This window comes from Sminthopsis crassicaudata, chromosome 1 (assembly GCF_048593235.1).
Source record: "Sminthopsis crassicaudata isolate SCR6 chromosome 1, ASM4859323v1, whole genome shotgun sequence".
Lineage (NCBI taxonomy): Eukaryota > Metazoa > Chordata > Mammalia > Dasyuromorphia > Dasyuridae > Sminthopsis > Sminthopsis crassicaudata.
Genome location: NC_133617.1, coordinates 468,595,768 through 468,608,263, shown reverse-complemented (window position 1 = coordinate 468,608,263; position 12,496 = coordinate 468,595,768). Strand labels below are relative to the sequence as shown.

The 12,496-nt window shown below is 34.7% G+C and overlaps 1 protein-coding gene across 5 annotated transcripts in view; it reads left to right on the top strand.

The window, feature by feature from the left end:
- The window catches only part of TMC7 (transmembrane channel like 7), a 60,969-nt gene that overhangs the window by 33,525 nt on the left and 14,948 nt on the right, over positions 1-12,496 (top strand). For all 5 annotated transcript variants that reach the window (XR_012484586.1, XR_012484587.1, XM_074280903.1 and 2 more), the window contains 5 exons: positions 2,197-2,344; positions 4,942-5,115; positions 7,027-7,184; positions 9,507-9,624; positions 11,578-11,675. Coding sequence is in view for 3 of the 5 variants with exons in the window: in XM_074280903.1 (XP_074137004.1) it covers positions 2,197-2,344; positions 4,942-5,115; positions 7,027-7,184; positions 9,507-9,624; positions 11,578-11,675 (696 nt within the window). In the remaining 2 variants the exon portion in view is untranslated. The remainder of the gene's footprint in view (positions 1-2,196; positions 2,345-4,941; positions 5,116-7,026; positions 7,185-9,506; positions 9,625-11,577; positions 11,676-12,496) is intronic.

Below are 12,496 nucleotides of genomic sequence, written 5' to 3'. Positions count from 1 at the left end.
AATAATTCTAAAATTCTTTGATATTTGTAATGTACCCAGTTATTGTAATAAAAGTTTTATTTTCTTTCTCACACATACACATAAATGTAGTAAAGTCTATGGATCTCAGAAGAATGTTTTTAAATGCATAAAATGGATAAAATTATTAAAGAAAGCTCATGGAACCCTGATATATAATTGAATTTTAGCATTTTGTTTTTTACTTTGTGACTCTAAAGGTTATAATGATACTAGGAACATGAAAGGAAAAAGAAATTTTCATTGGTGTAAATGGAATATTCTGTGTATTTTTCTAGTGTTGACATTCCCATTCACATAGGGATAATGTTTAATGCTTTGATTTCATTGGTATAGAGAATTCCCAGCTAAGGGTATTCCCTTTTCCAATACAGGTTAACATCTTTGCAATTTATAGTTTTAGATAATTACCTAGGTCACTGAGAGGTGAAAATGAATCTCCCAAAATCACATAGCCAGTATAGGTCATTGGCAGAGCTTGAATCTTTCGGACAGCTCATTTTCCACTATCCCAATGTCCCTCCATATTCATCTAGCCCAGTAGAAAATAAGTGACTATTTGTCTGATACATTGTAGAGAAAATTCTTATTCAGGTATAGTTTGGACTAGATATTGCCTCCAGGATTCTTTCTACCTTGAAATCCTGTGATCTTTTAAACATGAAATACAGGTCCTCTTCCTCTTTATCTCCACTTTTTTGAAACTCTTTTCTTTCTTCAGCTCAGGAGCTTCCTCTTCTGCAAATAACCAAGTTGAAAGTGATCTATTTTCTCAAACTATCTTCTTTCCCTTTTTATCTCATTCTACCTCCTTGTATATTTATTTGTATTCATTTCCTCTTTCACTTTCTTCTCAACCCCTGATAGATTATAAAAGTTTCCTGGATTCAAAGGATGTGACATTTTTCATCTTGGAATATTCAGTGCCCAACATAGTGTCTAGATGATTCTCAATAAGTTTTGTTAAATTGAATCAAATGGGTTAAATAGTTTCAGAAAACTTAATTTTTAAAACTTGGGGGAAAAATTTGAAAAAATTTTAGAATTTTTCAGAGATAATGGAGTATACTCTGTTACTGGGGAAGTTAGGTAGGTAAAGTAGATAGAGTGCCAGGCCTGAAGTTAGACTTGAGTTCTCACGTGGTCTTAGACACTTAATAGCTGTGAGATCTTGGATAAGTCACTTAACTGCGTCAATTTATCCTTTGGAGAAATATTCTTTGTTAATAATACTTTCTGGAGAAGGTAATGGCAAACCACTCCAAGTAACTTTGCCAAAAAAACCCAGATGGGGTCATGAAGAGTTGAACTGGACTAAAAATGACTGAATGACAAACTATTGAATGGAAGGAAGGAAGGAAAATATTTACTTAGCAGTAATATGAACACATTGCTAAACATTGGAGATAGAAATGCAAAAAAAAAAAAAAAAAAAAAAAAAGTCCTTGCCTTCAAAGAGCTTGCATTCTAATATAAAAGAAGACTACATATATAGGCAAGTGATGACCAAGATGGAATATTTTGATTTGGAAAATTATAAGGATAGCGAATAGAGCCTTAAGGGAATAGATTTTTAAATTCTTTCCTGGAATAATGACAATTCATAGAAACACAAATCTGGAGTTGAAAGGGAACGCAGAGACCATCTAGTCCAGGGGTTCTCAAACTACTGCCCAAGGGCCAGCTGAGGAGGTTTATGCGGCTTGCAGGATTATTTGCCATAATGGGCTGAGGGGTGGAGACAGAGTGTGAGTTTTTGTTTTTACATAGTCCGGCCCTCCCACAGTGAACTGGGCCCCTATTTAAAAAGTTTGAGGACCACTGATCTAGTCCAACCTCCCTTTTTTAACAGATGGGAAAACTGAGGCCCAGGAAAGTTAAATAACTTTCTGGAGATAACAAAAATACTAAATGTCAGGAGTAGGGTTTGAACATAGATCCTTTAGCTCTAGAGCTCATTTTGAGGTGATTTAATTAAGATTACAAATTTGAAAAAGAATGAAAGAGGGTGAGAGGGATGAGACAGCAGCTTAGGGGCCAGAAAGAGAAGGGGTGGGGGAGTAGTTGAGCATGCCTCAAAGAAGGCATAGATATTGTGGGGGAATAAGGCAAGTATCAATCAGGTTCTTTAAGATAGAATACATATTCTTTTTTTTTTTTTTTTCTTTTTTTTAACAGGTCTGTGGAAGGATTCAAACAAAACTTGGTGCGAAGTGAAGAACAGTTTCAGAGCTACTGTAACAAAATCTTTGCTGGCTGGGACTTCTGTATCACAGACCAGTCAACTGCAAAGCTCAAGCACAGTAGTATTCAGTATGAGCTTAAAGTGAGTCCTGCTGATTTTGACTATCATTGTGGATTCCTGAAAGGTTAAATCAACTTTAAATTTGGGACTTGGGGGAGGGGGGAAGAGACAAGGTCTGGTAGAAATATTTTTTTAACTCTTTAACATATCATTTTCTGGAGCAGCTAGATGGCACAGTGGATAGAGCACCAGCCCTGAATTCAGGAGGACTGGAGTTCAAATCTGGTCTCAGACACTAAACACTTCCTAGCTGTGTGACCCTGGGCAAGTCACTTAACCCCAGCCCTCCCAAAAAAAAAAAAGAAAAAGAAAAAAGAAAAAAGAACATATCTTCTGTGGATTAAAAAGTTATGAACAACAAATCAGAGCACTGGCTGAAAAAGGGACTCATTATTTGTAGATGAAAGAGTGACTTGGTGTGGAAAAAAGATAATGCTAGCTATACCAAACACACTCTCCCCTTCATAAAATCACCATAAAACAGCCAGCACCTAAGAGACTCAAATACCATCTGTTCATAGTTTGCACTTAATATATACCAATTTAGGCATAACTATTATGACTACCTAAACAACAACTCCTTCATTCTTCTCCCAAACCTTTTCTTTCCTCCTTAATTTCTTTTCTTTCCTTCTCTTTTTTTCCTTTCTTCCTCTTTCTTTTTCTCCTCAAAATTGCCCTTGCTAATATTTTGTTGTGATTTCACCAGGATAAATATATTGATAAGGATATATTGGAGGAGAAACTGCTATATCCACATAGTACAACTATACATAAATGCTTGGACACTCCCCTCTATGCCATGAACATCCTGTTTCCAATAGATTACAAAGAAAATATACAAGAAGCCAGTCTGAAGGGAGAGATGATCTGGAATGTTTTTTTAAATTCCAGAATGGGATTAAAGCATTTTTCATTCCAGATCAGGTCTTAACTTGTAGTTAAGATATCATAGTTGGATCCACAAACTTGGATGAGAAAGAAAATTTAACTTTTATTTCCTTAAATTAAAATTAAAAAATAAATTTCTGATAAGGAGTCTGTAGACTTCACCAGATTGTCAAAAGAGATCCAATGACATGGACACTACTAAGTTAAGAACCCTCAGTTCTAGACAGACTGTTCTGTAAATGTAAATCCTGGGTCTTCTTTCTAGCTTGTTGTCTGAAGAAACATTCTAGACACACATGAAGGCTCTACCACAGGTTAAGCACAAATAATCCATATGAACATTTGGACTGGAGATGTCTCTAAGTTTGTGTCTCTTTTGAGCTACTGCAGTTTTGCTGCTCAAAGAACACAGCACCTTCTTTGATGTGGGCAGGCCATATTGAGAGGTCCTATGCCAGTGTCTCCCGTGTCTCACAATCGATTCCAAAGCTCTTCAGAGAGACATTGAGCTTGTTTTTGTATTGTTTCTTCTGACCTCTGTGTGGACTCTTTCCTTATGTAAGTTCTTCATAAAATAACCTTATAGGCAAATGTTTGCCATTCAAGCAATATGGTTAGCCCCTCAAATTTGTGCTCTCTATGGTAGAGTTTGAATGCTTGTGTGGTAATTCAGCTCAAGAAAGAACATCAGTGTTCAATACCTTGTCCTGCAGGTGATCTTCAAAATCTTCCTAAGGTAATCCAAATAGAAGTGATTCAGTTTCCTGGCATGACAATGCTATATTGTCCAGTTTTCACAGGCATTGACAATAAGATCAGCACAACTCCTTCTTAAATGTTCAGTGTGGTAGGCAATGTATATACTTTTCTCCTACACTTTTCCTTTGGAGCTTCCCAAACACTGAACTGCCTCTGGCAATCTCATCTGTGTGTAAGTATGGAAAGTATGCTATCAAGATAAGCAAACTTATCTATAGCATTCAAAATTTCTCCTGTGAGAGAGCCAAAAAATTTCCAGATGATAGTATCTCAAATGATGCATTTCCCATGCATCTCTCTTGGTGTATGCTCTTAGTTGAAAATCCACCTATGACTTATCTTTGTCTTCACTATCTTTCTCTTCATTGTATAGGCACTTTGAAATATTTAACTAGACAGTAATATTTAGACACTTTCTAACAAATCTATAAATCAGCCATCCTTTCCTACCCCAAACTTTAGACAAAGAATAACATTGATTGTGCATCTGTTGAGTGTAGAGTACTTGACACCATGGAAAGGTAAGCTATGTGAAGGAAGAAGATACCAGGACTGAGAGTTTGAAGAACTCATAATCTAATAAAAGAGATTAACTTCAGAATTATTTCTAACACAAGGAATAAGGAAAATAGTATATGCATAATCAGAGCTGCATAAATAAATATGTGGTCATTCAGTGTAAGCATTAACCCCTGTAGATAAGAAAAATAATTCATAAATTAGGGTTTTGTTAACACATTAATGCTGATTAATTTTGGAATAGCTATTTAAGTATAGGTTCAGCTTTGATTGAGGTTATTAGTTGCCATGAGAGTGAGCTGGTACTCATGGGTTGCTGAGTCATTTAAGTCATTCTTTAAGGAAGGCAATTGGACTTGAATTTGGACAATGGCTTGGATTTTTCCTATAAAAATGTCCCTTATTGTGATTCCAGTATTCTTAAGAATGAAATTTTTTTTGGTCCTTAGACAGACTTGGAGGAAGAAAGAATAAGGAAAAAAATAGCCGAAAGGACTCCAGAGGAAACCTTACGGATTTATAGTCTCAGAATGCTTTTGAATGCTATAGTTATTACTGTCCTGGCAGCATGTTTTTATGCAATCTATGTAGCAACTGTATTCTCCCAAGAACACATGAAGAAGGTAAGTAGCTTTAAAAAATAAAATAAAATTAAGATGATTGAAAGAATTCACAAAATAAAACATGGGCTTTATTTAGGTCCAGAATTAGAACCCAGAACATTTGAATTTTCTACCCATTTATAAGTCTGCAACATTAATGATTAATCAGTCAGTAAACATTTATTAAGCCCTTACTACGTGCCAGACACTGCTAACGTCAGAGAATACTAACACAACTAGAAAAAAAAAAAAAAATTGGGTCCATGTCCTTAGAGGCTTTATATTCTAAAGAATATAGATATCATAAAAAAGGAAGCTAAAAAGGAATGGGGAAATACAGGGACGAAAAAAGAAAGTTCAAGTTTAGCTGTATCTTACAGAAGATGTTTAGGGGTGGTCTTAAGTGGAGGTTTCTGGAGGATCCACCCCATTCATAAAGTTAGGGTACTTCTATTATGTGAATTCCAGGGTTGGAGTGGGACTTCAGGATGAAGAGCTGAGGTTCTGTAGATATTTGGAGTACATCCTAGAGAAGAATAAAGCAAAGAACAAGATTATATAATGTAAAGTGAAAAACTAGTTACATTTTTAAACTAGACAAGTAGAACTTTTGTAAAAATGAATGAAGGGGTGGAGGCAAGATGGCAAAGACTAGACAGGACATTACTTAACTCTTCCCACCTTCCTCTCAGATCAAGCAAAAGCAAAAATCTAATTAAATGAGATAAGTAAGAAAACTAAATCTTTCTAAAGGATACTATGCACCAAGTGGTATAGCATTCAAATTCTTAAAGGAGAAATGAATTGCAAGAAGAAATACCCAGCAAAACTATTAGTGTGGAATCTCAAGCTCCCTCTATTGGAACTAGATAAACCTAATCACAAAATAAACAAGAAATTAAGAAAGTAAATAGAATTTTAGATAAATTAGGTCTCTTTGGAGAAAATTGAAGGCGATATGCCTTTTTCTCAGCAGTATATGGCATCTACACAAAAATTGGCATGTTTAATGCATAAAAACCTTACAGTTTTTACTGCCTTTTTAGGCAGAAGGGCAGAAATAGTAAATGCATCTTTTTTCAGATCATGATGCAGTAAAAATTATATATAATAAAGAGCCATGGGAAAATAGACCAAAAATTAATTGGAAACCAAATAACCTAATCCTAAAGAATGAGTAGATCAAAAAACAAATCATAGAAACAATTGATAATTTCAACCAAGAGAATGACAACGAGACAACAGACCAAAATTTATGGGATGCAGCTAAAGCAGTACTCATTTTATATCTCTAGATGCTTACATGAATAAAATAGAGAAAGAGAAGATCAATGAATTAGACATGAAACTTAAAAAGCTAGAAAAAAAATTTTTTTAATCCGCAATTAAATACCAAATTAGAAATTCTGAAAAGCATAAGAGAGATTAATAAAATTGAAAGTAAGAAAACTATTAAACTAATAAACAAAACTAAGAGTTGGTTTTATGAAAAAACCAACAAAATAGATAAATCTTTGGTTAATTTGATTAGAAAAAGAAAAGAAAAAAACCAAATTACCAGCATTAAAAATGAAAAGGGTAAATTTACCAACAATAAAGAGAAAATAAAAGCAATAATTAGAAGCTATTTTGCTCAGCTGTGTGCCAATAAATCTGATAATCTAAATGAAATGAATAAATACATATAAAAATATAGATTGCCTAGATTAACAGATGAGGAAATAAATGACTAAAATAATCCCATTTTAGAAAACGATATTAAACAAGCCATTAATGAACTCCCTAAGAAAAATCTCCAGGGTCAGATGAATTTACGAGTGAATTCCACCAAATATTTTGAGAATAATTTATTCCAATACTATATAAACTATTTGGGAAAAATAGGGAAGTCAGTCATTCATCTTGACAAGTTGGAATCTTTTGCCATTGTAGGAGATTGACAAAATGGTATTTGGAGAGAACCTTTTGATCCTCTATCTTCCCTCCATTGTAATTACACTGGCCAACTTTATCACTCCTCTTATCTTCTCCAAGATCATTCACTATGAAGACTATTCACCAGCCTTTGAGATCAGATTGACTCTCCTCAGGTAAGTGATAACTCAGCTTAGCCAAGTTAGTGTGTCAATATTACTCTAATTATCCATTTAATTCAAAGATTATTTGTTGAGCATCTACCATGTGCCCCTCCTATACTTTGTGATGTTCTGTTGGAGCTAAAGGGAAAAGAACTTACAAAGGTGCATAAAAAGATAATTAAGACTTCCTTCTTGCCCTTAATCAGTTTATAATTTATGAAGTCATTTACCTTCTTTTTCTGTTTGCTGCTCCTGGTTTCAAGGTTATTCGTAGGATCTATCAAGAGAGTAGGGCTTCTAAGCATCATGCTTAGGGGGGAGAAGAGGGAAAAGAAAAGGAAGGAATTGCATCCCCATCTTTCCTTTCAGAGACCTGGAAAATAGTATACCAGCAGCACACCTGGACCACTTTCTTTTCTTCCTTAAATATTTCTGTTACTGTATACAACTCTTCATTCTGATCACTTCAGAATTCATTATTTCATGCAAATCTGTCCATATTTTTTTCTAAAATCAATCTGCTCATCATTTCTAACAGCATAGTAGTATTCAATCATGAAAATATAACACAACTTGTTTGGTCATTTCCCAATTGATGGGCATCCTTTGGACCTGTTCTTAGAGGCACATACATTTCATTTCAACAAATACTTATTAAGCACCTGCTGTTTGTGAGGCACTGAGCTAGATACTGGAAATGAAAAGACAAAAAGAGAAATGATCCCTGCCCTCAGAGGGCATATATTTGGGAGTAGGGTGAGGTGGGAGAATATGACACATACACAGATAAATAGATGTAAGATAATTTATTTTTTTAAAAAGAGTACACTATCAATTGAGGAAGACTATAGAAGGTTTTTTTTTTATTATATATATATATATATATATTTTATAATATTATCCCTTGTATTCATTTTTCCAAATTACCCCCCCTCCCTCTATTCCCTCCCCCCGACGACAGGCAATACCATACATTTTACATGTGTTACAATATAGTCTAGGTACAATACATGTGTGTGAATATCATTTTCTTGTTGCACAATAAACATTAGAATCCGAAGGTACATGCAACCTGGGCAGACAGATATTAGTGCTAACAATTTACATTCCCCTCCCAGTGTTTCTTCTCTGGGTGTAGCTACCTCTGTCCATCATTGATCAACTGGAAGTGAGTTGGATCTTCTTTATGTTGAAGATTTCCACTTCCATCAGAATACATCCTCATACAGTATTGTTGTTGAAGTGTACAGTGATCTTCTGGTTCTGCTCATTTCACTCAGCATCAGTTGATTTAAGTCTCTCCAGGCCTCTCTATATTCCTCCTGCTGGTCATTTCTTACCGAGCAATAATATTCCATAACCTTCATATACCACAATTTACCCAACCATTCTCCAACTGATGGACATACTATGGAAGGTTTTAAAAAGGAAGTGCTACCTGAAACTGAGCCTTTATGAAAGCTAGGGATTCTAAGGGGGAAGTAAGAAAGCAATATAACCTATACTTAATGGATAATCTGGAAGGGGAGTATTCCTTGGACCCCACTTAGTGCTCATCTGAGCTATTATTCTTCTTTCTTCTCTTGATGATTCCCTTTGGAAGCTAAGCTTCTTGAAAAAGTTTTCCATTCTCTATAACTCTCTATCACTTCAGACACTATCTGGCCTCTGCTCCCAGTTCTTTACTGAAATTGTTTCTCCAAAGGGTATCAATAATCTCCCTAATCATCAAATCCAATAACTTTTTTTTCCCCTTTTTTCATAGTCTTTATTATTTGGGAAAATATTTCCTTAAAGAAAATAGCTAGAAAAAAATTTTAAATCCAAATACAGGACTAATCTCTCCTCTCCCTTTTTTCTCTTCCTCTTTCCCTCCCTATCTCCCTCCTTCTCTCTTTCTCACATTTACTCTCTTTTTCTCTCTATTTTGTCATATCAGAAGAGCTACTTTATTAATTATGTGTATTGGTATATATATGCAATTAAATTACATATGCAAGTACATGTACATTTGTTTCATATGTACATGTATATACACATATGTATATCAATATGTCTATATCTCTATATATTACTTTTTTCCATGAATCATAATATTTGGCATATTTAGAGGTAAAAACCTTTCAAAATGGGAATCTGGGGTGGGGAGAGGTAAGGATGATATTTTTTCTAATTTTAGTGGGAAAAGCCACAAAGTAATTGGGGGGAACATATATTTTTCTCTTTATCTTTTTTTGTCCTTTCTATCTTTAGCCATAAGTGCCAATAGATTTTGTGAACAAAACAACTTGATTGACTTGACTGTCTTTCCTTCTCCTTTTTCATCCTATTCAGGTGTGTCTTCATGAGACTGGCCACTATTTGTGTGCTTGTGTTAACACTGGGGTCCAAAATAACTTTCTGTGACAATGAGGATTGCCGAGTCTGTGGTTATAATCACAAAATCTATCCAGTAAGTTTAGTTGGTTACTAAAATGTTTTTGAGTCACATCAGTTGTTTACCAACCCGGGTATGGAATCAGTGTTCATTTAAGATCCGTTTTGAGTCTAGATTAAGCTTCATAGCCTCATTTCATTATTTTACTATCTAAGCTGTGGATTCCTTAGTGATGGTGGATCAAATGAAGTAGAGATGTTTTAAGTACAGTCACTCATCTCAAGCAAGCATAACTTTACTTTGAGGCTTATAGGAACCATACTTACAGAGATCTAGCTGCCTCCTCTTCCCAACCCCTACCATCTACAAGCTTAACCTTCAGCCTCCCTGAAGCAATAAAGAAACAGAAGAAGTAGCTTCCATTTATTTCCCCAGTACCCCAGGTCAAGAAAGATCTGTATTGAAGTTTACACTATTTAAAAACATTAAAACTTCCACAGATTTCAAAGTTTCTTTGTATAAGTTATCAGCTGACAGTAGCTCTTAATGCATCTATCTTGGGGTAGATTGAGTCATGGGCTGCATTCTAGAAGAATTTCTCATGGTTTATGAGATACAATTTGTAACAATGTAATGAGTCACTTGATGATTTATAGGATTTCTCAACCTTAATTTATAACTCAATGGGATCTCCCATGGAAATATAACTGACTCATTGAGTAAGTTTATTCAGTGTTTTATTGTGTCCAGTCCTTAGAAGCTTAATCTTATGAAAAAATGAGATTGACAGCAGAGGAGATTGTCCTTTCCCAGAACTGTTGGTGTTAAACAAACTATAAAGCCTTCATTAAGTGCTTCTCTAAGGTTGTACTATTAGGACTTGGGAGGCCACAGGATAAAGTTAGATGGGATGTTGGTGTTCAGATAGAGAGGAGGAGGGATCACAACTACCCGAAATTAGGTAAATTGGTGGTTAAAACCAGCACAATCAATTACAAAAAGAGAACCATGGGTCTTGAAAAACTAATGTAGATTCAGGCATTTAATAATAACTCACATTTATGTATCAATTTTAGGCTTACAGAGGTTTGTCCTTACCTTACTTACAACTTATAGTGTTAGGCAGTTAGGCAGATAATAAGAGGTTAAGTGACTTGTCTAGGATCACACAGTCAAACATGTGTTAGAGGAAGGAATTGAACCCAAGACTTCCTGGCTTAGAGTTTAGTTTTATATCCATTGTGCCATGATGTCTTTTTAGCTTTTTACCTTTTAAGTATAGTAAAACTTTACTGTAAGAAATAAAATTAGTTTTCTGTTATACCACATGCCTTCCTCATTTTCCAGCCTAATAAGTTTCCTCACTGGAAATTCAGAATTTACCCTTGGGCTCTGATCTTTCACTTTTTTCTGCCAAGATGGTCTGCATAGCACTTCTCAATCTTCACAATACCCCTGTAGTTGTCAAACCACAATACCTCCATCTTTCTCCTTTCCAGCATTCAGACAAAGGGCATGGGTATTATCAACCTCATTTTATAAAAGATAAAATAAGATGATGAAACTATAGAAGGTTAGTTGATTTGTTCATGGTAGTGTCTGAAGCAAGTCTAGAGTCTGGAAAGGTTGTAGAGCATGGCATAAGGAACTTGGATAGGAGGTAATGGAATCAAAGTACTAGACACAGGGTCTTGGTGACCAAGGGTTTAGTATCCAAGCACTGGGTACCAGCAGAAGAAAATGGAACTGATCATTGAGCCAAAATCATTGTGTACCATGGATTCTTTTTATCCTGGCTTCCCAGGACCAAAACTGGTTTTATAAGTGGAGGTAAGTGTGTATGTATATAGAAGGAATAAATAGTGAAACAACACCCAACAAAATTGTAAAGCAGGGCCAAGAAAACCTACCATGTATAGGTAGAGGGAGTGCCTTTAGAGACTGGATGGGGCAAGAGATAAGAAGAATCAAGAACTGAATTTCATGACCTAATGAGAATGGATTCCTTTTGCTTATTTTTGGTTTCAGTGCTGGGAGAATCAATTTGGACAGGAAATGTATAAGCTAACAATCTTTGACTTGATCATCAATCTTGCCATGACTGTATTTGTTGAATTTCCTAGAAAGTAAGTATGAGTAGTTTTCTTACCAACACTATACTTTTCATTTATTTACTTATTCAATAAACATTTTTCTCCTACAACTTAATTTTTTTCAGCAAATAAATATTTATTTTCTCTCCCTCTCACCCATTCCCAATTGAGAAAAAAAAATTTGTTTTCAACAAATATATTAAGCAGCTCTTATTTTCAATGTATATTCTTCTATCTGTGTACATATTAGACACACAGATATAAATATAGTAGATGTTGGAAAAGATTATAAAGATATTTCAACAATGAGGTGATTCAGGCTAATTCTAATAGACTTGTGACGAAGAGAGTCATCTGCATCCAGAGAAAGGACAATGGGGACTGAATGTGGATCACAACATAGTTTTTTCATCTTTTATTGTTGTTGTTGTTTGCTTGCTTGTTTTTTTTTTTTTTTTTTTTTGTCTCTTTTTCTTTTTTGATCTAATTTTTCTTGTGCAGCATGATAAATGATAAATGTGGAAATATGTTTAGAAGAATTGCACATGTTTAACATATTGGGTTATTTGCTATCTAGAGGATGGGGGCAGGAGGGAGGGAGGAAGGAGAGAGAAAAATATGGAACACAAGATTTTGCAAGGGTCAATGTTGAAAACTGTCTTTGCATATATTTTGAAAAATAAAAAGCTATTATAAAAAATATTATAAATATAAATAAAACAATTAGCTCAATTGCTTATAATTTGATGGTAGTGATAAAACAAGTATATAAATAGAAGTAGAGTCATCCTAATTATGTTAGTAACTTTTTAGCTGTTACATACAGTATAAGAACTGTGCTCTAATAGTCAATT